A 27500-nucleotide genomic window follows, 5' to 3' on the forward strand; every position below is an offset into this window, starting at 1 on the left:
TTCTCTCTACCGTACTGTACTGGCTCTGATATGAATACCCTGTTCTCTCTACCGTACTGTGCTGGCTCTGATATGAATACTCAGTTCTCTCTACCGTACTGTGCTGGCTCTGATATGAATACTCTGTTCTCTCTACCGTACTGTGCTGGCTCTGATATGAATACTCAGTTCTCTCTACCATACTGTACTGGCTCTGATATGAATACTCAGTTCTCTCTACCGTACTGTGCTGGCTCTGATATGAATACTCAGTTCTCTCTACCGTACTGTACTGGCTCTGATATGAATACTCAGTTCTCTCTACCGTACTGTACTGGCTCTGATATGAATACCCTGTTCTCTCTACCGTACTGTGCTGGCTCTGATATGAATACTCAGTTCTCTCTACCGTACTGTGCTGGCTCTGATATGAATACCCTGTTCTCTCTACCGTACTGTACTGGCTCTGATATGAATACTCAGTTCTCTCTACCATACTGTACTGGCTCTGATATGAATACTCAGTTCTCTCTACCGTACTGTACTGGCTCTGATATGAATACTCTGTTCTCTCTACCGTACTGTGCTGGCTCTGATATGAATACTCAGTTCTCTCTACCGTACTGTGCTGGCTCTGATATGAATACTCAGTTCTCTCTACCGTACTGTACTGGCTCTGATATGAATACTCAGTTCTCTCTACCGTACTGTGCTGGCTCTGATATGAATACTCAGTTCTCTCTACCGTACTGTACTGGCTCTGATATGAATACCCTGTTCTCTCTACCGTACTGTACTGGCTCTGATATGAATACTCTGTTATCTCTACCATACTGTACTGTCTCTGATATGAATACCCTGTTCTCTCTACCGTACTGTGCTGGCTCTGATATGAATACTCAGTTCTCTCTACCATACTGTACTGTCTCTGATATGAATACCCTGTTCTCTCTACCGTACTGTGCTGGCTCTGATATGAATACTCAGTTCTCTCTACCATACTGTACTGTCTCTGATATGAATACCCTGTTCTCTCTACCGTACTGTGCTGGCTCTGATATGAATACTCAGTTCTCTCTACCATACTGTGCTGGCTCTGATATGAATACCCTGTTATCGCTACCGTACTGTGCTGGCTCTGATATGAATACCCTGTTATCGCTACCGTACTGTACTGGCTCTGATATGAATACTCAGTTCTCTCTACCGTACTGTGCTGGCTCTGATATGAATACTCAGTTCTCTCTACCATACTGTGCTGGCTCTGATATGAATACTCAGTTCTCTCTACCGTACTGTACTGGCTCTGATATGAATACTCAGTTCTCTCTACCGTACTGTACTGGCTCTGATATGAATACTCAGTTCTCTCTACCGTACTGTACTGGCTCTGATATGAATACTCAGTTCTCTCTACCGTACTGTACTGGCTCTGATATGAATACTCAGTTCTCTCTACCGTACTGTACTGGCTCTGATACGAATACCCTGTTCTCACTACCATACTGTGCTGGCTCTGATATGAATACTCAGTTCTCTCTACCGTACTGTACTGGCTCTGATATGAATACTCAGTTCTCTCTACCGTACTGTACTGGCTCTGATACGAATACCCTGTTCTCACTACCATACTGTGCTGGCTCTGATATGAATACTCAGTTCTCTCTACCGTACTGTACTGGCTCTGATATGAATACTCAGTTCTCTCTACCGTACTGTACTGGCTCTGATATGAATACTCAGTTCTCTCTACCATACTGTGCTGGCTCTGATATGAATACCCTGTTATCGCTACCGTACTGTGCTGGCTCTGATATGAATACTCAGTTCTCTCTACCGTACTGTGCTGGCTCTGATATGAATACCCTGTTATCGCTACCGTACTGTGCTGGCTCTGATATGAATACTCAGTTCTCTCTACCGTACTGTACTGGCTCTGATATGAATACTCAGTTCTCTCTACCGTACTGTACTGGCTCTGATATGAATACTCAGTTCTCTCTACCATACTGTGCTGGCTCTGATTATGAATACCCTGTTCTCTCTACCGTACTGTGCTGGCTCTGATATGAATACTCAGTTCTCTCTACCGTACTGTGCTGGCTCTGATATGAATACTCAGTTCTCTCTACCATACTGTGCTGGCTCTGATATGAATACTCAGTTCTCTCTACCGTACTGTACTGGCTCTGATATTACTCAGTTCTCTCTACCGTACTGTGCTGGCTCTGATATGAATACTCAGTTCTCTCTACCGTACTGTGCTGGCTCTGATATGAATACTCTGTTCTCTCTACCGTACTGTACTGGCTCTGATATGAATACTCAGTTCTCTCTACCGTACTGTGCTGGCTCTGATATGAATACTCAGTTCTCTCTTACCGTCACTGTACTGGCTCTGATATGAATACCCTGTTCTCTCTACCGTACTGTACTGGCTCTGATATGAATACCCTGTTCTCTCTACCATACTGTACTGGCTCTGAATGAATACCCTGTTCTCTCTACCGTACTGTGCTGGCTCTGATATGAATACTCTGTTCTCTCTACCGTACTGTGCTGGCTCTGATATGAATACCCTGTTCTCTCTACCGTACTGTGCTGGCTCTGATATGAATACCCTGTTCTCTCTACCGTACTGTACTGGCTCTGATATGAATACCCTGTTCTCTCTACCATACTGTACTGGCTCTGATATGAATACCCTGTTCTCTCTACCGTACTGTGCTGGCTCTGATATGAATACTCTGTTCTCTCTACCGTACTGTACTGGCTCTGATATGAATACCCTGTTATCGCTACAGTGTGGCTCTGATATGAATACCCTGTTATCGCTGGCGTTTACTGTACTGGCACTGATATGAATACTTTTCAGTTCTCGCTACCGTACTGTACTGGCTCTGATATGAATACCCTGTTATCGACTACCATACTGTACTGGCTCTGATATGAATACTCAGTTCTCTCTACCATACTGTACTGGCTCTGATATGAATACCCTGGATCGCTACCGTACTGTACTGGCTCTGATATGAATACTCAGTTCTCTACCGTACTGTACTGGCTCTGATATGAATACCCTGTTATCGCTACCGTACTGTACTGGCTCTGATATGAATCCCTGTTATCGCTACCGTACTGTACTGGCTCTGATATGAATACCCTGTTATCGCTACCGCCTGTACTGGCTCTGATATGAATACCCTGTTATCGCTACCATACTGTACTGGCTCTGATATGAATACTCAGTTCTCTCTACCATACTGTACTGGCTCTGATATGAATACTCAGTTCTCTCTACCATACTGTACTGGCTCTGATATGAATACCCTGTTATCGCTACCGTACTGTACTGGCTCTGATATGAATACTCAGTTCTCGCTACCGTTTTGTACTGGCTCTGATATGAATACCCTGTTATCGCTACCGTACTGTACTGGCTCTGATATGAATACCCTGTTATCGCTACCGTACTGTACTGGCTCTGATATGAATACCCTGTTATCGCTACCGTACTGTACTGGCTCTGATATGAATACCCTGTTCTCTCTACCGTACTGTACTGGCTCTGATATGAATACTCAGTTCTCTCTACCGTACTGTACTGGCTCTGATATGAATACTCAGTTCTCTCTACCGTCACTGTACTGGCTCTGATATGAATACCCAGTTCTCTCTACCGTACCGTTCCTTTTTTTTTGTAATAATGACAATTATAACAATACTGAATGTACACTTATTTTAACTTAATATAATACATCAATAAATCAATTTAGCCTCAAGTAAATAATGAAACATGTTCAATTTGGTTTAAATAATGAAAAAACAAAGTGTTGGAGAAGAAAGTAAAAGTGCAATATGTTCCATGTAAGAAAGCGAATGTTTCAGTTCCTTGCTCAGAACATGAGAACATATGAAAGCTGGTGGTTCCTTTTAACATGAGTCTTCAATATTCCCAGGTAAGAAGTTTTAGGTTAGTTATTATAGGAATTATAGGACTATTTCTCTCTATACGAATTTTGTATTTCATATACCTTTTGACTATTGGATGTTCTTATAGACACTTTAGTATTGCCAGTGTAACATTATAGCTTCCGTCCCTCTCCTCGCTCCTCCCTGGGCTCGAACCAGCAACACATCGACAACAGCCACCCTCGAAGCAGCGTTACCCATGCAGAGCAAGGGGAACAACTACTCCAAGTCTCAGAGCGAGTGACGTTTGAAACGCTATTAGCGCTGCTAACTAGCTAGCCATTTCACATCGGTTACACCAGCCTCATCTCGGGAGTTGATAGGCTTAAAGTCATAAACAGCACAATGCTTGACGCACAATGAAGAGCTGCTGGCAAAACACACGAAAGTGCTGTTTGAATGAATGTTTACGTGCCTGCTTCTACCTACCACCGCCCAGTCAGATACTTGTATGCTCAGTCAGATTATATGCAATGCAGGACACGCTAGATAAACTAGTAATATCATCAACCATGTGTAGTTAACTAGTGATTATGATTGATTGTTTTTTATAAAATAAGTTTAATGCTAGCTAGCAACTTACCTTGGCTTACTGCATTCGCGTAACAGGCAGGAGTGCAACGAGAGGCAGGTCGTTATTGTGTTGGACTAGTTAACGGTAAGGTTGCAAGAGTGGATCCCCCGAGCTGACAAGGTGAAAATCTGTCGTTCTGCCCCTGAACGAGGCAGTTAACCCACCGTTCCCTGATAAGATAACAATGTGTTCTTAAATGACTTGCCAAGTTAAATAAAGATTAAATAAAGGTGTAAAAAAAAAAAATCGGCCAAATCGGTGTCCAAAAATACCAATTTCCGATTGTTATGAAAACTTGAAATTGTCCCTAATTAATCGGTCGACCTCTACTCTGTTCTCACTACTGTACTGTGCTGGCTCTGATATGAATACTCTGTTCTCACTACTGTACTGTACTGGCTCTGATATGAATACTCTGTTCTCACTATACTGTGCTGGCTCTGATACTTTCTTTTCAGATTGTTATTTTAAGCACAGTTCCAGCAACTAGGCTGCGTGCTTCACCATACCAGCAACTAGGCTGCGTGCTTCACCATACCAGCACAGTACAGCTCCTCGTGGCCCGGCTCATGTCAGTGAAAGGGTATTACTGTACACAGAGTTAGGTCAACTTCATGTTTAAAGGTCATGTTGGCACCAAAAGGTCCAAGAGACTTTGCAAATACAATTATCATTATGGAACTAAGGCAGTCCAAAGAGCTAAGGACACTGGGTAAACCAGGCAAACGGACAGGCATCTAGTGTGTGCAGTGTGTATATTCATATTATGTAATACAAAGCATGGTGGACAATGGGATCTGTCTGGAATAGATCTTGTCAACTCTGTCCTCACAAGCCACAGCTCTGGTTTGATGTCTCTATTTTCTCTTCTGTTTATAGCCTTCTCTCTCCTCTCTCTCCTCTCTCTAGCCTTCTCTCTCTTCTCTCTCTCCTCTCTCTATTGCCTTCTCTCTTCTCTCTCTCTAGCCTTCTCTCCTCTCTCTATTGCCTTCTCTCTCCTCTCTCTCCTCTCTCTCTAGCCTTCTCTCTCCTCTCTCTCTAGCCTTCTCTCTCCTCTCTCTCTAGCCTTCTCTCTCCTCTCTCTCTAGCCTTCTCTCCTCTCTCTCTAGCCTTCTCTCTCTCTCTCTAGCCTTCTCTCTCCTCTCTCTCTAGCCTTCTCTCTCCTCTCTCTCTAGCCTTCTCTCTCTCTCTCTCTAGCCTTCTCTCTCCTCTCTCTCTCTCTCTCTCTCTCTCTCGCTAGCCTTCTCTCTCCTCTCTCTCGCTAGCCTTCTCTCTCTCCTCTCTCTCTCTAGCCTTCTCTCTCTCCTCTCTCTCTCTAGCCTTCTCTCTCTCCTCTCTCTCTAGCCTTCTCTCTCCTCTCTCTCTTCTCTCTCTCCTCTCTCGCTAGCCTTCTCTCTCTCCTCTCTCTCGCTAGCCTTCTCTCTCTCTCTCTCTCTAGCCTTCTCTCTCTCCTCTCTCTCTAGCCTTCTCTCTCTCCTCTCTCTCTCTCTAGCCTTCTCTCTCTCCTCTCTCTCTAGCCTTCTCTCTCTCCTCTCTCTCGCTAGCCTTCTCTCTCTCTCTCTCTCTAGCCTTCTCTCTCTCCTCTCTCTAGCCTTCTCTCTCTCCTCTCTCTCGCTAGCCTTCTCTCTCTCATTTTCCCCCCCTTTTTCTATTTTTCACTGGAAGCCATTTATATGGGTTTGTATTCCTGAGCAGAATGGATGGACACATGGTGTGTGTTGTTGTTGTCTCCTAGGCTGAGCAGAATGGATGGACACATGCTGTGTTGTCTCCTAGGCTGAGCAGAATGGATGGACACATGCTGTGTTGTCTCCTAGGCTGAGTAGAATGGATGGACACATGGTGTGTGTTGTTGTCTCCTAGGCTGTGAATAGAGGGTGTTGGCCACGTGTGTTGTTGCCAATGTATTGGGAAACAAACAGCTCTTCATTCACTATAGCCCAGTTTTCTGTATCCTTGTAGAGGACGGCCTCAGAAGTACTGTCCTGAAAACGGACTCTTTAGGCATGGGCTGTCGTAGAGCAGTACCCGTGTCCAAAGGTGAGTTTGGAGTTGAGTTCATTAGGGCTTGCACGGTAGTTGTATAACCGTGTAACCAACGATTAAAGGGATGAAGGCTTAAACGGATGAAGGCTTAAACGGATGAAGGCTTAAACGGATGAAGGCTTAAACGGATGAAGGCTTAAACGGATGAAGGCTTAAACGGATGAAGGCTTATGAAGGCTTAAACGGATGAAGGCTTAAACGGATGAAGGCTTAAACGGATGAAGGCTTAAACGGATGAAGGCTTAAACGGATGAAGGCTTAAACGGATGAAGGATTAAATGGATGAAGGCTTAAACGGATGAAGGCTTAAATGAAGGCGGATGAAGGCTTAAAACGGATGAAGGCTTAAAACGGATGAAGGCTTAAAACGGATGAAGGCTTAAAACGGATGAAGGCTTAAAACGGATGAAGGCTTAAAACGGATGAAGGATTAAACGGATGAATACCTGTGAATAAAAACAAAATAGCCATTCTAATACATTTATTTCAGAAAATATATATTTTTAATCAAATGTATTGATCACGTACACATATCTTCAGAGATGTTATTACGGGTGTAGTGAAATGCTTGTATTTCTGGCTGCCTCAGCACCCCCTACTTCCTGCGGCCGTGGGTGGAACGACCCGGTAGACTAACAATTGTTTACAATATATTTCCGTTAAAATAAAAAGCCAGAAATACCAGCATTTCACTACACCCATAATAACATCTCTGAAGATATGTGTACGTGATCAATACATTTGAATAATAGGAATTTAGGAATTTAAAAAATTATTATAAGTTGGTGTGTTTTGCAACTACAACAAAAAAACGGACACTGCTGTCGGATCTTGAATCGGATCTTGAATCGGATCTGGAATCAGATCCACTTTGGAGGGAATTTGGTTCAGTGCTGCGAACCAGGCAAAACAGAACTTACTGACACTGAGAAGGCATGTTCTACTGTATCTATCATGGTACTGGGATTGGGTTTATGCTAACCACAATAACATTTGATTTACAAGAACTACATTCCCATTCAAGTCAATGTTCAATGTTGGGTGGCCCGGCGGCCATATTCCAAACCTATTCTCAGCTCTGTACTGTAGGACAGTGGAATCCAGAGCTGGTTATGTGATGACCCAGTTTTCTGTGGGCTCATCACACCCTAGTCGCCAGTACAGTGCAGTTCCCGTCATGCTGAGAGAGAGATTCAGCGTTGCAGTATGATGATGTAATGATCCCATTTGTTGTGGCCATGATTCACTTTTTTTTTTTTTTTAATTGAATTGAAGGCAAATTATTATTTACAATGACGGCCTACCGGGGAACAGTGGGTTAACTGCCTTGTTCAGGGGCAGAACGACAGATTTTTACCTTGTCAGCTCAGGGATTCAATCCAGCAACCTTTTGGTTACCGGCCCAACGCTCTAACCACTAGGCTACCTGCCTCTAACCACTAGGCTACCTGCCTCTAACCACTAGAGCTACCTGCCTCTAACCACTAGAGCTACCTGCCTCTAACCACTAGAGCTACCTGCCTCTAACCACTAGAGCTACCTGCCTCTAACCACTAGAGCTACCTGCCTCTAACCACTAACCAACCACTAGAGCTACCTGCCTCTAACCACTAGAGCTACCTGCCTCTAACCACTAGAGCTACCTGCCTCTAACCACTAGAGCTACCTGCCTCTAACCACTAGAGCTACCTGCCTCTAACCACTAGAGCTACCTGCCTCTAACCACTAGAGCTACCTGCCTCTAACCACTAGAGCTACCTGCCTCTAACCACTAGAGCTACCTGCCTCTAACCACTAGAGCTACCTGCCTCTAACCACTAGGCTACCTGCCTCTAACCACTAGAGCTACCTGCCTCTAACCACCACTAGGCTACCTGCCTCTAACCACTAGGCTACCTGCCTCTAACCACTAGGCTACCTGCCTCTAACCACTGCCCTGCCTCTAACCACTAGGCTACCTGCCTCTAACCACTAGAGCTACCTGCCTCTAACCACTAGGCTACCTGCCTCTAACCACTAGGCTACCTGCCTCTAACCACTAGGCTACCTGCCTCCTCCTCTGGAGGAGGTAGGCTGGTTACTGTAGCTGGACAGACCTGGAGGAGGTAGAGCTACCTGCCGCCCCATGGAGTCATTTGAGAGGTTGAAGGGACCTGTGTGTGTGTGTGTGTGTGTGTGTGTGTGTAAACGGCATGCTGTTTTGTGTTTATCTCTGGGTACACAGGGACGTGACAGTCTCTTCCTTTTATGATTAGAAGCCTTGGTACTAAATCATGTCAACCTCCTCACTTTGAGTCTCACATTATATTTAATGAATTTACTGCAGACTGAAAATGAAAAGGAGTAAGACATGTTGAATCTTCTAACGTTAATAACAAGCTTAATCACAATTGTGCTGCTATCTATTGAGGGCACATGATGAGTTTTCGCTGTGGAGGTCGGTTGTAGTTTCACCGTTTTATTATAAACTACTGTCTTGCTTTTAACCTATTGGCTGATAAGAGGGCTGTGTTTCTCTGTCTTCCTATCAGTCGCACAGGTCTGTAGTCTAATCACCCTCTTTTTTTTTGGGCTACAGTAAGTGATTTTAATGGCATCACAGCTCTTTGGTATCCTGTGTGTGGGCGCCCACCGAGGGGTCGGATTTACCAGTGTGGTCCCTGCTAAACAGATTATCCCTCCATTTTTAGCGTCGACATTGTTTGCATTCGGTAACCAATGAGCTCTTTTCATAGACATGGACTGACACGCTGAAAATCTGCCAATCTGGCAACCCGCCACTGAACAGTGAGTGACAGGGAAATCTGGCAACGGAGTCGAGGTATTGTCAGGCGACAGGGTTGCGGTGTTGTGAGTAGGAAGGAAACCGGGGGACAGAGCTGGTCAGTAGGAAACCGGGGGACAGAACTGGTCAGTAGGAAACCGGGGGACAGAACAGACTGGCTGTTTTGACTGGAGAGTGTGTTAGGAGAGATATCACTTCACAATCTAATGGGAGGGCCTCCGCAACACACCTGGAGAAGGTAGGCTGGTTACTGTAGCTGGACAGATCTGGAGAAGGTAGGCTGGTTACTGTAGCTGGACAGACCTGGAGGAGGTAGGCTGCTTACTGTAGCTGGACAGACCTGGAGAAGGTAGGCTGGTTACTGTAGCTGGACAGACCTGGAGGAGGTAGGCTGGTTACTGTAGCTGGACAGACCTGGAGGAGTTAGGCTGGTTACTGTAGCTGGACAGACCTGGACAGACCTGGAGAATGTAGGCTGGTTACTGTAGCTGGACAGACCTGGAGGAGGTAGGCTGGTTACTGTAGCTGGACAGACCTGGAGGAGGTAGGCTGGTTACTGTAGCTGGACAGACCTGGAGGAGGTAGGCTGGTTACTGTAGCTGGACAGACCTGGAGGAGGTAGGCTGGTTACTGTAGCTGGACAGACCTGGAGGAGGTAGGCTGGACAGACCTTGAGGTAGGCTGGTTACTGTAGCTGGACAGACCTGGAGGAGGTAGGCTGGTTACTGTAGCTGGACAGACCTGGAGGAGGTAGGCTGGTTACTGTAGCTGGACAGACCTGGAGAAGGTAGGCTGGTTACTGTAGCTGGACAGACCTGGAGGAGGTAGGCTGGTTACTGTAGCTGGACAGACCTGGAGGAGGTAGGCTGCTTACTGCAGCTAACTGCTATATAAATTATAGCCTGGTCCCAGATCAGTCTGGTGTGACAAGGACCATAGGAATTGGCAAGACGGCACAAACAGATCCTGGACCAGGCTACAGAAATAGTGCAGCAGGCCAGAAGAAACTACATGCAGTTGAGAAATGCTTGATATTGTTTCTTATACTGTATGTTATAGGATTAGAGATTGCTATTGGGGGGGATTCTGTTCAGAAGTAGCAATGTACTTTCAATGATTAAACTTGGTTGACAATATATGAATCATAATCATTGTGATCATGTTTTCTGTAGTTCAGTTGGTACTGTATACAGAGTTTGCCATTAGATAATTGTGTTTTTGTCGGTGTTCTGGCCGAATGGTTGTTTGTCAATGCTTTGGCTACTGTATAATCTGTCCTGATTCATTAGAGATTAAAATATTTAAACGTTAATATTAATAACGTTTGTTATGAGGCTATCACCACCTTGTAATATTGAGCAAAGCGATTCTGATGCTCTGGTTTTGCATCGCTGGTTATTTGGGTTGAAGAGATTATTGGCTAATGTAAAAACAGGATGTGCTATGCTCTTAGAATTCATTTATGGATACATGCTCTGCTCTGCATGGCCAAAAACCTGCTCACCGGTTTCCATTTAAAATAGTACTAGTTGTATTTATTATGCCTAGCCTTGACCTAATTCTCCTAACCTGCTGTGTGAGTTATCCTAAACTGCTACGGAAACGGCGTAGCTGTATTGAAGGGACGTGTTTTTAGGGAATCTCCTCTAACCCTGGCCATTGGACTGGTAAACTCATGGCTACACTCGCAATGACTGCCTGGTATTGTGATGCCATCATTTCCATTGTAATGTAGAATGTTCATTCAAATGATGCTAACTGGTGCGTTTTTCATGTAATGAAATGTATTTTTTTTTGAATGTCAGTTGAGTTGAATCAACAAATCACAGCACGTATTTTAGCACATGTTTTACTTCCTGCTTTGCGCCTGTGGGTAAACTCGCAATGGCCGCCGAATCCACCCATCATGCCATCATTGGGGACTATTCTATTAATTCAATTTCATTTCCAGAACATGCAGTCAGGAGTGGAGGAGAGGAGAAAATGTACGTTATAAAAACATTTTTAAAAAGGGTTTTACGGTGACGGCTGTCATTTGGCTGGCCAATTACGATCATGCAAAATGTCATTACTTCACAGCCCTATATATGTGGTTATTTATCTACCGTAGTTGAATGCACCGACTGTAAGTCGCTCGGGATAAGTCTGCTAAATGACCTAAATGTTTATGTAAAAAAAAAAAAAAAAAAATTGCAAAGCACACTGGGTATTGTTATTGTCCTTGTTTCAGGGGTGGAGCTCATTAGAATAATACCCAGCATGCTTTGCAAGAGTTCATTTTTACATTTAAATAATTTAGCAGATACTCTTATCACACTATAGTGCCATCAGCCTTCTGATTCCAAGGCAGGGTGAAAGGGGGCCAAAAAATTGTGAACCGCTTTAAAAAATGGTATAGAAAAGTATTTTGTATTCATTTGGTTCTGTGTACAGGTGGTCTGGCCATACACATCCACAGACGGTCCTATTCATTTGGTTCTGTGTACAGGTGGTCTGGTGCAGTTGCCATTCACCAGGCAACTTTCATTTGGTTCTGTGTACAGGTGGTCTGGCCCTACACATCCACAGACGGTCCTATTCATTTGGTTCTGTGTACAGGTGGTCTGGCCCTACACATCCACAGACGGTCCTATTCATTTGGTTCTGTGTACAGGTGGTCTGGCCCTACACATCCACAGACGGTCCTATTCATTTGGTTCTGTGTACAGGTGGTCTGGCCCTACACATCCACAGACGGTCCTATTCATTTGGTTCTGTGCCCATCGGGAGAATAGCAGAAACTAGGCTGGTCCATATATATATGAGGCATATTTGAGTGTCGTTAGTACCACATGTCATTATCTAAATGATAGATTAAGTTATCACGATCACTCTTGTACTGTAAAGAAAAATAACGTGACCCTTGGGGATATATGAAGAAAAGAAAAACACCTCTGTTTTCAGTGTGATTGATTTATCACCGTGCCATCCATTTTGTTACCAAATCACCCTATACCACCCACCACTGCGACCTGTATGCTCTAGTCGGCTGGCCCTCGCTACATACTCGTCGCCAGACCCACTGGCTCCACGTCATCTCTAAGTCTATGCTAGGTAATGCTCCGCCTTATCTCAATTCACTGGTCACGATAACAACACCCATCCCTAAAGCCAACACCTCATTTGGTCGCCTTTCCTTCCAGTTCTCTGCTGCCAATGACTGGAACGAATTGCAAAAATTGAAGCTGGAGACTTACATTTCCCTCACCAACTTTAAACATCAGCTATCTGAGCAGCAAACTGATCGCTGCAGCTGTACATAGTCCATCTGTAAATAGCCCACCCAATCTACCTACCTCATCCCCATATTGTTTTTATTTACTTTTCTGCTCTTTTGCACATCAGTATCTCTACTTGCACATCATCATCTGCTCATCTATCACTCCAGTGTTAATCTGCTAAATTATAATTACTTCGCTACTATGGCCTATTTATTGCCTACCTCCTCATGCCTTTTGCACACACTGTATATAGACTTTATTTTTTCTACTGTGTCATTGACTTGTTTATTGTGTTATTGGCTTGTTTATTGTTTATTCCCATGTGTAATTCTGAGTTGTTGTCTGTGTCACACTGCTTTGCTTTATCTTGGCCAGGTCGCAGTTGTAAATGAGAACTTGTTCTCAACTAGCCTACCTGGTTAAGTAAAGGCAAAATAAATAAAAATAGGGGGAAATACTGTATAAATGAGATGAGAGAAGTAACTGAGGGAGCTCACATTCTTAACCTTAAAAGATTGGTGGATTGACTTGGGTCTATAATAAAGTTTTTTTGTGAAGAGAATTTCAATGTACTAACTGACCGTAACTGACCATAAAGTATTTATGATGTGTACTGACTGATAAAAAAACAAAAGAAAGTTTGAAGTTAACAGAGACATCTTGTGGATGCACAGGTATACTACATTTGACAATTGTGAACTGTCTTGCTTTTCTCAACGAGTTCATGTTGCAGGACTATTGTGCCAGGTGTTGGGTACTGTTAATGTTAATGTTTGCAGACAGTCCTCTTTCTATTTACTACATGCCTCAACCCCATATCCTGTCTGTGTTTGGGTCTTTTCCAGAATAACTACCTTGTGTTCCTGGCCGAGCTGTTCTGTTGGTTTGAAGAGGTGAAACCCTCCTTTGTACAACCAAGAGTTCTGGATACTGAAGGTAAGACGTTTCGTACTTCAGAACTGTTTATTTAAAAAAAAAAAATTGGGACAAACCTTCAGACATCCCAGTGAAATCATTCCTGCTCTATGGATTTGTTTTAATGAGAGTTATGATGTTTGTGTTTTCAGAGCCAGCCCTCACATCGTTGCGGAACATTCCCTCAGTTCCCATCTCCAATGTCACCAAGAAAAGCTTCATGGAGAGACAGCCCAGCCCAGAACCACCCAGGTACTATTTGTTATTCATTAATGGTCCAGTGTGACTCAGTTGTTACAGCATGTTTGATTCCCACTGGGGGAACCCATAAGAAAATGTATGCACACACTGCACTCTTCCCATAGGAGAACCATTTGAATAACTATTTTTGGTTCCAGGTAGAACTATTTTTGGTTCCAGGTAGAATTATTTTTGGTTCCAGGTAGAACCCATTTTTGGTTCCAGGTAGAATTATTATTGTTTCCAGGTAAGAACCCTTTTGAGTTCCACATCACTATGGGACCTATCATGGTCCAAACACACCAAGACTGTTGTTAAGAGGGCACGACAACACCTATTCAAATAAAATAAAATGTTATTGGTCGCATCCACATATTTAGCAGATGTTATTGTGGATGTAGCTCCAACAGTGGGGTAACCCTCGGGAGGCTGAAGATATTTTGAACTCAGATCCTCAAAAGGTTCTACAGCTGCACCATCGAGAGCATGGTTGCATCACAGCCTGGTACGGCAACTGCTCGACATCCGACCGCAAGGCGCTACAGAGGGTAGTGTGTACGGCCCAGTATAGCACTGGGGCAAAGCTTCCTGCCATCCAGGACCTCTATACCAGGTGGTGTCAGAGGAATGCCCTAAAAATTGTCACCCAAGTCACAGACTGTTCTCTCTGGTACCGCACGGCAAGCGGTACCGGAGCGCCAAGTTTAGGTCCAAGAGGCTTCTAAACAGCTTCTACCACCAAGCCATAAGACTACTGAACAGTTAATCAAATGGCTACCCGGACTATTTGCACTGACTCTCTTGTACAGGCTCGATGTACACTCACTCGACTCTAACCACACACTCAAATCAAATCAAATCAAATCAAATTTTATTTGTCACATACACATGGTTAGCAGATGTTAATGCGAGTGTAGCGAAATGCTTGTGCTTCTAGTTCCGACAATGCAGTAATAACGAGCAAGTAATCTAACTAACAATTCCAAAAAAAACTACTGTCATACACAGTGTAAGGGGATAAAGAATATGTACATAAGGATATATGAATGAGTGATGGTACAGAGCAGCATAGGCAAGATACAGTAGATGATATCGAGTACAGTATATACATATGAGATAAGTATGTAAACCAAGTGGCATAGTTAAAGTGGCTAGTGATACATGTATTACATAAGGATGCAGTCGATGATATAGAGTACAGTATCAACGTATGCATATGAGATGAACAATGTAGGGTAAGTAACATTATATAAGGTAGCATTGTTTAAAGTGGCTAGTGATATATTTACATCATTTCCCATCAATTCCCATGATTAAAGTGGCTGGAGTAGAGTCAGTGTCATTGACAGTGTGTTGGCAGTAGCCACTCAATGTTAGTGGTGGCTGTTTAACAGTCTGATGGCCTTGAGATAGAAGCTGTTTTTCAGTCTCTCGGTCCCAGCTTTGATGCACCTGTACTGACCTCGCCTTCTGGATGGCAGCGGGGTGAACAGGCAGTGGCTCGGGTGGTTGATGTCCTTGATGATCTTTATGGCCTTCCTGTAGCATCGGGTGGTGTAGGTGTCCTGGAGGGCAGGTAGTTTGCCCCCGGTGATGCGTTGTGCAGACCTCACTACCCTCTGGAGAGCCTTACGGTTGAGGGCGGTGCAGTTGCCATACCAGGCGGTGATACAGCCCGCCAGGATGCTCTCGATTGTGCATCTGTAGAAGTTTGTGAGTGCTTTTGGTGACAAGCCGAATTTCTTCAGCCTCCTGAGGTTGAAGAGGCGCTGCTGCGCCTTCCTCACGATGCTGTCTGTGTGAGTGGACCAATTCAGTTTGTCTGTGATGTGTATGCCGAGGAACTTAAAACTTGCTACCCTCTCCACTACTGTTCCATCGATGTGGATGGGGGTGTTCCCTCTGCTGTTTCCTGAAGTCCACAATCATCTCCTTAGTTTTGTTGACGTTGAGTGTGAGGTTATTTTCCTGACACCACACTCCGAGGGCCCTCACCTCCTCCCTGTAGGCCGTCTCGTCGTTGTTGGTGATCAAGCCTACCACTGTTGTGTCGTCCGCAAACTTGATGATTGAGTTGGAGGCGTGCATGGCCACGCAGTCGTGGGTGAACAGGGAGTACAGGAGAGGGCTCAGAACGCACCCTTGTGGGGCCCCAGTGTTGAGGATCAGCGGGGAGGAGATGCTACACTGACACTCCAACACACCACACACACACACACACATGCATATTGACGCCACACAAACACACGTACATTCACATTCCTTCACACTCTTCACATACGCTGCTGCTAGTCACTGTTAATTATCTATGCATAGTCACTTTACCTCTACCTACATGTACATATGACCTCAATGACCTCGACTAACTCATACCCCTGCACATTGACCCGGTTCCGGTACTCCTTGTATATAGCCTCGTTATTGTTATTTTATTGTTGGTTAACCTGTTGTGTTCGGCGCATGTGACAAATACAACTTCATTTGATGTAGAACCCTTTCCACAGAGGGTTCTACATGGAACCCAAAATAGTTCTACCTGGATCCAAAAAGGGTTCTCCTATGGGGACAGCCAAAGAGCCCTTTTGGAACCCTTTTTTTCCAAGAGTGTACTGTAGGCCCCTTTGGATAAAAGTGTCTGCTAAATGGCAAATACAGTATATATAGTTCCTTCAGGAAAGTTTTCAGACCCCTTGACTTTTTCCACATTTTGTTACGTTACAGCCTTATTCAGACCCTTTGCTGTGAGACTCGAAATTGAGCTCAGGTGCATCCTGTTTCCATCGATCATCCTTGAGATTTTTCTACAACTTGATTGGAGTCCACTTGTGGTAAATTCAATTCATTGGACATGATTTGAAAGGTACACACCTGTCTATATAAGGTCCCACAGATGACAGTGCATGTCCGAGCAAAAACCAAGCCATGAGGTCGAAGGAATTGTCTGTAGAGCTCCGAGACAGGATAGTGTCGAGGCACAGATCTGGGGAAGGGTACCAAAACATTTCTGCAGCATTGAAGGTCCCCAAGAACACAGTGGCCTCAATCATTCTTAAATGGAAGAAGTTTGGAACCACCAAGACTGTTCCTAGAGCTGGTGGCCCTACCAAACTGAGCAATCGATGGAGAATGGCCTTGGTCAGGGAGGTGCCCAAGAACCCGATGGTCACTCTGACAGAGCTTCAGAGTTCCTCTGTGGAGATGGGAGAACCTTCCAGAAGGACAACCATCTCTTCTGTACTCCACCAATCAGGCCTTTATGGTAGAGTGGCCAGACGGAAGCCACTCCTCAGTAAAAGGCACATAACAGCCCGCTTGGAGTTTGCCAAAAGGCACCTAAAGGACTCCCAGAAACAAGATTCTCTGGTCTGTTGAAACCAATATTGACCTCTTTGGCTTGAATGTCAAGGGTCACGTCTTGAGGAACCCTGGCACCATTGTGAAGCATTGTGGTGGCATCATCATGCTGTGGGGATGTTTTCCAGTGGCAGGGATTGGGAGACTAGTCAGGATCGAGGCAAAGATTAATGTAGCAAAGTACAGAGATATCCTTGATGAAAACCTGCTCAGGACCTCAGACTGGGGCAAATGTTCACCTTCCAACAGGACAAAAACCCTAAGCACACAGCAACAACGCAGAAGTGGCTTTGGGACAAGTCTCTGAATGTCCTTGAGTGGCCCATTCAGAGCCCGGATTTGAACCCGATCGAACATCTCTGGAGAAAACTGAAAATAGCTGTGCAGCAAAGCTCCCCATCCAACTCTTTGCGCTTAATGGGACTATCATTTTTTGTTTTTAACAGGACAATGACCCAAAACATACCTCCAGGCTGTGTAAGAGCTATTTGACCAAGAAGGAGAGTGATGGAGTGTTGCATCAGATGACCTGGCCTCAACAGTCACCTGACTTCAACCCAATTGAGATGGCTTGGGATGAGTTGGACCGCAGAGTTAAGGAAAAGCAAGCCAACAAGTGCTCAGCATATGTGGGAACTCCTTCAAGACCGTTGGAAAAGCATTCTAGGTGAAGCTGGTTGAGAGAATACCAAGAGTGTGCAACACTGTAATCAAGGCAAAGGGAGGCTACTTTGAAGAATCTCAAATATAAAATAGATTTAGATTAGCTTAACACTTTTTTTGGTTACTACATGATTCCATATGTGTAATTTTGATGGTTTTGATGTCTTCACTAGTATTCTACAATGTAGAAAAATAGTTTAAAAAATGAATGAGTAGGTGTCCAATATTTTGACTGGTACTGTATGTAAATGTAACACGCAGTAATTTCAACAATTTTACTGAGTTACAGTTCACATAAGTAAATCCAGTCAATTTAAATGAATTCGGCCCTAACCTATGGGCAGTGACGCCTTAGTAGGCCCACCCAATCAGAATTAGTTTTCCCCCACAAAAAGGCTTTAATACAGACAGTTTCTCCTCGGTTTCATTAGCGGTCCAGGTGGCTGGTCTCAGATGATCCCGCAGGTGAATAACCTGGATTTAGAGGTCCAGGGCTGGCGTGGTTACGCATGGTCTGCGATTGTGTAGCTAGTTGGACGTACTGCCAAATTCTCTAAAACAACATTGGAGTTGGCTTATGGTAGAGAAATGAACATTCAAATCTCTGGCAACAGCTTTGGTGGACATTCCTGCAGTCCGCATTCCAATCGCACGCTCCCTCAAACCTCGCAACATCTGTGGCATTGTGCTGTGCATTGATCATGCTGTGTAATCGGCTTCTTGATATGCCACACCTGTCAGGTGGATGGATTATATTGGCAAAGGAGAGATGCTCACTAACAAAGATGTAAACAAATTTATGCACAAAATTTGAGAGAAATAAGCTTTTTGTGCAAATGGAACATTTCTGGGATCTTTTATTTCACCTCATGAAACATGGGACCAACACTTGACATGTTGCGTTTGGTTATTGAGAAGTCTGGTCTCTCTCGCCAGACCCAAGGTGCCCTGCATGCTCCACTGTGGGAAGAGACTAGTCATTATGAAGAAAACATTGTCTTTTACAATAATGGCCGAACAACTACAATAGAACTGCAGTAGCACACATTCTATTACTTAGGTGAGTTCAGTTCAATACAGTACAGTTCAATACAGTTCAATTCAGCTCAGTTCAATTCAGCTCAGTTCAGCTCAGGTTCAATACAGTTCAGCTCAGTTCAATTCAGCTCAGCTCAGGTTCAATACAGTTCAATTCAGCTCAGTTCAGCTCAGGTTCAATTCAGTTCAATTCAGCTCAGTTCAATTCAGCTCAGTTCAATTCAGCTCAGTTCAGTTCAATACAACTCGGTTCAGCTCGGTTCAATACAACTCGGTTCAGCTCGGTTCAATACAACTCGGTTCAGCTCGGTTCTATACAACTCGGTTCAGCTCGGTTCTATACAACTCGGTTCAGCTCGGTTCTATACAACTCGGTTCAGCTCACTACAGACAGTTCAGTACAATACAGCACACCAAAGCTCTTCTGACCTGGATTATTTTGATGTGGTTATCTGTTAAAAGTTACAGCAACTACAGGGGATATTGGGTAGATGTTATACAAACTTATATGGTATTCTGTGTTGGACATACATGATATACTGCTCAAGCTATGGGGGCCAAAGCTTTAAAAAAAAAGAGAAGCTTTCATTAAGTTTTCATGATTTGTCAATCTAATTTTCTAAATGTCTCTCTCTCTCTCTAGTCTGCCTCTCCGGCCTCAACCTAGGAACTCGGGTAACAAGATCACTTCAAACTTTTGGCTTTCAACATTAATAAACAATTGAATTTGAATGAAGTCCCTTATATCTGATATTCAATGTTTATTTTGTTCATTCTCATCATCCAGGTGAAATGAAGAGATCGACCTCAATGTCCTTTGTGGACGTAGGAACCTGGCCCAAGGAGAAAAGGTGAGTGTCACGGACTATGTGAATAAATTGACATTATCGTTTGGTATATGAGTAGGATGTTTCTGATGTGAAATTGTACGCCTGTTATGCTTACATTACACTGGTTTAGTTGTGTCTTAGTTTTTGGGCTGTGGGATTATTAAAAGCACTACACACACAACAATGGATGGATGGATGGATGGACTGTTTGTTTTTACCAGGTCTGGGCCTTACGGAGTATCCTTCGACATTCCTTTCGACAAAGAGGACACCCAGACATCTACTCCCCCCGGCCATGCCATGACTCGCTCTACCAGCACAGAGGGCTTCAAGGTCCACCAAATGCCCCGGGGCATGAAGAGGATCCTGTCCTTCCAGCCCATCAATGGACAGGGCGTGGGCATTGAGGAGGAGGGCTGCCCGGACAGCCTAGCAGGCCCCGATCTGCCAAGACAGCCTGGCAGACCTCAACCCAATGGCTCCTCAGCCCTGGATGGGCATGGAAAAGGAGCAGCCATACCCAGCATGGAGGAGGCCCTGCAGATCATCCACAACATCGGGAGGAAGCCCCCACAATGCTCCCTGACGGAGGGTATCAACCATGGCTTCTTCCTGCACAGTCAAAACCGAGGAAGAGGTGTAGTCGGCCTGCACCCCAAGGCCCAACAGGAGAACATGGACCTGGACTCACTGAACACCACTAAAACCACAGAGGTGGACACAGACATCCACTTGAGGACGGAGGACATCGCCGAGATGGTGGACGAGGACTCTTCGCTGGGGGAAGCTACGAGCATAGAGCTGGACATGGACACACTCAGCCCCTGCCTCAGCAGCTCAAGCTACGGCAAATCTCCCTCCACTAGCTCCGGCATCAAGATGACCAGCTTCGCAGAGCAGAAGTTCCGGAAGCTCAGCAAACCCGAATCAGGGAGAAGAACGAGCAGCAGCAGCAGCAGCGGGGGGGGCAGCTCCCTCAAGACCACCCCCGAGGGCTCAGAACTGGGCCTCCCCCTGTCCGTCTCCTGGGCACCAACCCCAGAGCACAGCACCGTTCATCAACAGAGCATGCCCCTTACCCAAGCCCCTCCCACTGGGCCAGCCCTGGCCCCTCCACCTAGTGACCCGGTTCAGGCCATGGCAACAGAGATGGTTCAGCTGCACATGTGCCTGGAGGAGAAGCGAAAAGCCATTGAGACGCAGAAGAAGAAGGTGGAGGCAGCGTTTACGCTTCACCGCCAGAGGATGGACCACTCCACTTTCCTGGACGTGGTCAAGAGGAAGGCCGACTGTGCCTCAGTAGGAGGAGGAGAGGAGGAAATGGGGAAGATGACTGCAGAGAAGGAGAGGAAAACTGGGAGGAGCAAAGTGGACACCCCTGATGGGGCCGAGCAGGGGCAGGCGCCCTTCGGGGTCTGCTGGCTGAAATCCCCAGGAAGAAGCATGGGAGAAGAGGGAGGTCAAGGTCCCAGCGAGGTGGATCTAGCGAACTACACACGCTCCATGGAGAAGCTCAACCACTCACTGGGCTTCCTGCAGATGGAGATGCAGCGCCTGGCCCAGCAGCAGGAGGTCATCATGGCCATGAGGGAACAACGGCACCAACAGGCCTGGGTCATTCCCCCTCCCGAGACCCAGCCCTCACCCCAGAAATATCGCGCCTCTGTCCGCTCCTCCGACTCGCCCTCCCCGACAGACTCACCTCGCTCGCCCACCAGCATCAAGAGGAAGTCGGCCTCCTTCCACTCACGGAACCCCCGCACGCCTCGACCCAGCGAGCTTAAGCTGGCCCCCTATAACCGCTGCCTGACGGCGCCCCAGTCCGTGGACAGTCTCCCCCGCCTGCGCCGTTTCTCCCCATGTCAGGCCATGGCCTTCACCTACATGGGGGACAAACCCATCGGTGAAACCCCTGAGATCGGAGACACTGAGCATGTGCTATCCCCAGAGAGAGAGGCTGTTAGTGCATCGTCACCCTCCTCCCCAGCCAAAAACAACCAGAGAACACAACAAGGGACACTAGAGATTTCCAGGGATGATGCGGAGGAGAAGGAAATGGAGGAGGAGAAGCACAAGTACAAAATGGAGGAGATTAAACCCATAATAGTGTCGACCGTATCTGAAGTGCTGGCCCAGCCAGTGAAAGAGTCCTTCACGGTCACCCCCACAGAGACCCCCCTTATCTCAGACATGTTTGGCCAGGCCAGAAGCAACCTGATTGAGGTGCCTCTGTACGTGCTCAAGCCCCTGGAGGGAGAGGGGATGGAGGAGAGTGAAGGCATGCAGGGGACCTATGGCGATAACGAGAAAATGTCCTGTGGCTTTTTCTTTAAGGTAGGAAGTTATAAGATACACTATGGAAGTTGTTTAGTTGTTAATAGTTATGAGAAACAGGAGGTTGGTGGCACCTTTAATTGGGGAGGATGAGCTCGTGGTAATGGCTGGAGTGGAATAAATGGAATGTTATCAAATACATCAAACACATTGGTTTCCATGTGTTTGATGCCATTTAATTTGCTCCATTCAAGCCATTATTATGAGCCGGCCTCCCCTCAGCAGCCTCCATTGGTCATTTCAATATTTCTGTCCATTTAGAGAACCCCTTTTGGCTCAAGAGTGTCCCCCAGAGGCAAATGTTCTGTATGACCTTCTTAATACAGTTGCTATTTCAACTGTTTTCACTCACTGTACAGTTGGAATGGCTTTAATGTTAAGGAATATTTTCCATCTGAATAAATCTCCAAAACAATAGCCATTACGTCAGTGTGTAAATGACAGATTCTGGACATTTGGCTGCCAAAAATGACTATTTTCCTAAGTAATTGAAGAAAAAAAACCTGTGCCCCAGTTCTATGACAAAGCAATTTGCTTTGGTTCTGTTGGCAGCCATCTTTGTTTTTTGGAAAGGAAACACTCTGTTTTTTAATATGAGATGAGGAATGGCTCTTTAAATAGGTCGGGCTGAGGACAACATGGTTCTTCCTATTGTGAGGACGGTAACTAGCCAGTCGTCTGTGGCTTCATCTAGGTCACGAAACTGGAGCTTGTGAATTATTAAAATGCAGCTGCTGAAAAGTGGGTTGGCAGAGATGTTGAGCTAGTTGTTGGATAGTTGTGATGAGGTCACATTTGAAATCAAATGATCCGTTTTTGCACGTGGTATTGGATCTTGAGTGTGCTATCGTAAGAAACATTGGTCAGCACAGGTGATGCTATTAGAGCACCGTTCACAGTTTAGTTGTAAAATTGCTTTAATCCCTTCAACAAGGGGCCATTGCTCAGACTCTTAGACTAAAAACCATGCTCAATCAAATCAAATTGTATTTGTTATATGCGCCGAATACAGTGAAATGAATGAACTTACAAGCCCTTAACCAACAATAGTGTTGGTTAAGATACCCCCCACACACACACACTCACACAAAAAAGTAAGAGATAAGAATAACAAATAATTAAAGAGCAGCAGATCAATTAAAAGTCTCCATTGACAGTGCTAGCATGTTCAGGGGAGTCTACACTTAAAGGGATTTTCAGTCCAGAGGAATAGGTACTGTATAATCTTGGTCTGTGAAACTGCTCCTTTAAATGTACCAGGAAAAAAACAAACAACAACAACAACAGCTCACATTAGCCAGGGAATTCCTGGACTACGTTCAGTAGCCACACTACGTAGCAGATAGAAAATCCATGAATAGAGCCAATGTGATTCCTTATTCTACATGTCATGTTTGTTCTACATACAAGTTTTCTGAATTTGCGACCCTGTAGTGGGTTTCTGGCTGTGACTGACTGTGTGTCTCTGCTCCCAGGGTGATGGGAACGGGGAAGACAACATGGCTCAGAAGAGGGCTGCTCTCCTGGAGAAGAGGCTGAAGAGGGACAAGGAAACGCAGAAGAAGAAGCTGCAGCAGGAGGCGGAGCTAGAGCGGAAGAAGGAGGAGTCACGGTACATACTATGTATTCCCATCCACCACACACGTGCTCTCATACATATATGCAAACCCACGTCCAGACACTCCCACTTGATTGTAGAGGAAACTTCAACAACAAAAAAAGGTTGTTTTAAAAGCCTGTCACACATTGTATCATGCCTTTTTAAATGTTAATTAATCAAATTGTATTTGTCAAAGTACATCAAATTGTATTTGTCAAAGTACATCAAATGGTGATGTAATGGATTGAAGTACATTTACTACTGATTGTTTGGTCTCATCTCTCAACAATTACATCCCATAGTTGATGTACGATTACGTCTCGGTCATAGTTTTAGCTGTTCTTCATCTAGTATAATCTACTGTCTTCTATTGACGCTCATAAACGACCATTCCTCTTCCCTCTCAGAGTGAAAGCGGAGGAAGAGCACGCGAGGAAGGAAGATGAGAAAAGTCGCCGGGAGTTAATCAAGCAGGAGTACCTGAGGAGGAAGCAGCTCAAGCTCATGGAGGACATGGACACGGTGATGAAGCCGCAGCGGCCGCCCGGCGCCAAGCATAGGAGAGCCCGGCCCAGGTCCATCCACCGGGACAGCATGGACTCCTCCAGATCCCCGGCCAGGGCAGCAGGTAACTGTGGAGGCGACCTCTCTCAAGAGTCAGGAGTCAATGGTGGTGTTGTGTTGGCGTGGCGATTGTGCCTGAGCATGCCTCCTGTGATAACACTGTTTCTATGCAGCTCAGTGCCTCCTGTGATAACACTGTTTCTATGTAGCTCAGTGCCTCCTGTGATAACACTGTTTCTATGTAGCTCAGTGCCTCCTGTGATAAAACACTGTTTCTCTGCAGCTCAGTGCCTCCTGTGATAACACTGTTTCTCTGCAGCTCAGTGCCTCCTGTGATAACACTGTTTCTATGCAGCTCAGTGCCTCCTGTGATAACACTGTTTCTATGCAGCTCAGTGCCTCCTGTGATAAAACACTGTTTCTCTGCAGCTCAGCATGGCTTCTTATGGCAGACCAGAGACTGTTATAGTTGTAGTAGAGATCTGCATGCCATCAGCTACTAACCATTTGCATTGCTTCCTTGTGAAAGCATCTCATTTTAAATGCAGTAGTTAACCCTGACGGATTTCTTAACTGCTTTGCCAAACCAATTTGACTCATTTGAGCTTGTAATGTGTTGCATGAATCGATCTCTGGTAGTCTGGCAAAGACACTTCATTATGCTATGTGGGACTCTGGGTGGGTTCCTAGGCAACCAATGTCCGTTTTTAACTATGAAAGTGAACTCCAAATCAAATTCTTGTCAAATTTGAATGAGCCATACTGGAGGTGTGTTTTAGTTTGCGCACATCAGATGATGCTGCAGATAGTCGTGACAAGGTGGGCACAAAGTGTGACGGACGGCATCCTGTCTGTGATCGTGGTGTAACTGTGTGGTCCAGTCTTTGGCCAAACTTGTGTTTCACATCTAGGTTTCACAACCTCGTTTTTTTTCAGTGCCCAGCTTGTCTCTGGCCTCTCTCAACCTGGGGGACAGCTTGTCTCTGGCCTCTCTCAACCTGGGGGACAGCTTGTCTCTGGCCTCTCTCAACCTGGGGGACAGTGACACTGTGCAATCTGAGAAGAGAACACCAAGGTAAGACACCTTTCTGTTTACAGTATATAAAATGATTCATATGTAGGCGTACTTGAATTTCATCTTAACATTTCTTCTACTCTTAAGTGGTGAATCTTAACTTGACCTTTCAATTTGACTTAAGTGGAAATTAGGATTCGTCCTAAAATTACACGATTGACACTGTTTCATTGAACTTGAGTATCACTTCTGACCTACTTTGTTAACCCCTTTCTCCCACCAACAGCTTTTAACCCAGCTAACACGTTCGATATTCTCTGCACTCTTCTTTTCTTTACCTACCCTCTCTTTCTTACCTACCCTCTCTTTCTTACCTACCCTCTTTCTTACCTACCCTCTTTCTTACCTACCCTCTCTTTCTTACCTACCCTCTCTTTCTTACCTACCCTCTCTTTCTTACCTACCCTCTCTTTCCTACCTACCCTCTTTCTTACCTACCCTCTCTTTCTTACCTACCCTCTTTCTTACCTACCCCCTCTTTCTTACCTACCCTCTCTTTCTTACCTACCCTCACTTTCTTACCTACCCCCTCTTTTCTTTACCTACCCTCTCTTTTTTACCTACCCCCTCTTTCTTACCTACCCCTCTCTTTCTTACCTACCCCCTCTTTTCTTTACCTACCCTCTCTTTCTTACCTACCCTCTCTTTCTTACCTACCCCCTCTTTCTTACCTACCCTCTCTTTCTTACCTACCCCTCTTTTCTTACCTACCCTCACTTTCTTACCTACCCCTCTCTTTCTTTACCTACCCTCTCTTTTTACCTACCCCTCTTTCTTACCTACCCTCTCTTTCTTACCTACCCCCTCTTTCTTCACCTACCCTCTCTTTCTTACCTACCCTCTCTTTCTTACCTACCCCTCTTTCTTACCTACCCTCTCTTTCTTACCTACCCCCTCTTTCTTACCTACCCTCTCTTTTCTTACCTACCCTCTCTTTTCTTACGTACTCTCTCTTTGACCTCCTAATGTTCTGGAACTGTCAGAAGTGCCAGCTTACACTCTGGCAGTCTATGCTTCTTACTGAGCTCTCCTAAACTGAGAAGGAGAAGGTTAGTTCCTGGGGTAGTAGTTTAAACCTGAAGCCACCTCACTCTCCCAGCTTCTGTAGATGTGTAGCTCAGTTGGTAGAGCATGGTGCTTGCAATGCTAGGGTTGTGGGTTTGATTCTGCGGGGGGGGACTAGTATGACTCACTACTGTTTAGTGGCTCTGGATAAGAGTGTCTGCTAAATGACTAAAATGTAAATGTAAGAACGTGAGTTCTAATGGCAAGTCTTAAGACACTGGGCCAATACCAAGTACAAGGGCTATGTTCATTAGGGCATGCAAAGGAGCACGTTTGCAAAGTTTTCATCCGTTTGGTGCCTAATGAAGGTGAACCATGTTGATGCCTCATGGTCCCACCAAAACCCTTCACTGTGACCTTGTCAGATCTCGCCATCAACCCCTGCTTTAATGCTTGTTGCCCTCTCTACACAAAACAGGAAATATCCCTGCCTATATTCCACTTGCTGCATTCACTAACAGACCGTCACCTCTTCCCAATGCTAAGTCTGTCTCAACCAGATGTGCTGGTTGAGATATAGGTGTTTGTAGTAACTATCCCCATAGAGGACTTGATTTCATCACATTGCTTCACAGTTGTTTGAAGTCTAAGAAAACGGAGTCACGTACATTTTGTGCGGCTGAATTTTTTGGAACGCGACTCAAAACGGACCTCCAACGGCTCCGTTTGCTTAGACTGTGTAGAGCTCTTGAGAACGCTTGTACTTGGTATACAAAGAACAGTACTGGCCAAAGCCCATCCCTGTCAAAATTATCACATTTTTAGGGTAGACACTGTTTGTACGTTGCACACACATAGCCTGTACTGAAGCCCTTAAAGAGGCTATACTCTACATATGAGGTAACAATGCTTTACCCGTGGAGAGAGGTGACCTAAGTGTGTGTGTGTGTGTGTGTGTGTCAGGCCTGATTCTGCAGATGGTTTTCTGTCCCCTTGTCGATCTGGGAGCCGGACTGGAGAGGACGATTGGGAGAATGGCTCCACTGCCTCATCTGTGAAGTCAAACACCGAGTACACCGGTGGGTGGTCACCTCATCACCACTAAGACACATTTATTAGCTGTGTTATAATTGATCTTGATTATCTCTGTGGAGTTCTGAAATACAGCAGGACACTTCATGCTGTTTTATGACATCTGATTTTGATTTTGTGTCCAATTCATCATTTCAAATTGCTATCATATTTTCATATTTAAAATGTTAATAC

General features: G+C 45.1%; 1 protein-coding gene across 1 annotated transcript in view; it reads left to right on the forward strand.

Annotated features, from left to right (window-relative positions):
• The window catches only part of LOC112253235 (calmodulin-regulated spectrin-associated protein 2-like), a 98807-nt gene that overhangs the window by 69710 nt on the left and 1597 nt on the right, over positions 1-27500 (forward strand). Inside the window, exons 7-15 of the mRNA XM_042322900.1 lie at positions 13462-13552; positions 13684-13783; positions 19470-19501; positions 19614-19677; positions 19878-21990; positions 23466-23602; positions 23998-24218; positions 25091-25229; positions 27198-27313. Coding sequence (XP_042178834.1) covers positions 13462-13552; positions 13684-13783; positions 19470-19501; positions 19614-19677; positions 19878-21990; positions 23466-23602; positions 23998-24218; positions 25091-25229; positions 27198-27313 — 3013 coding nt within the window. The remainder of the gene's footprint in view (positions 1-13461; positions 13553-13683; positions 13784-19469; positions 19502-19613; positions 19678-19877; positions 21991-23465; positions 23603-23997; positions 24219-25090; positions 25230-27197; positions 27314-27500) is intronic.

The sequence above is a fragment of the Oncorhynchus tshawytscha genome, linkage group LG06, assembly GCF_018296145.1.
Source record: "Oncorhynchus tshawytscha isolate Ot180627B linkage group LG06, Otsh_v2.0, whole genome shotgun sequence".
Lineage (NCBI taxonomy): Eukaryota > Metazoa > Chordata > Actinopteri > Salmoniformes > Salmonidae > Oncorhynchus > Oncorhynchus tshawytscha.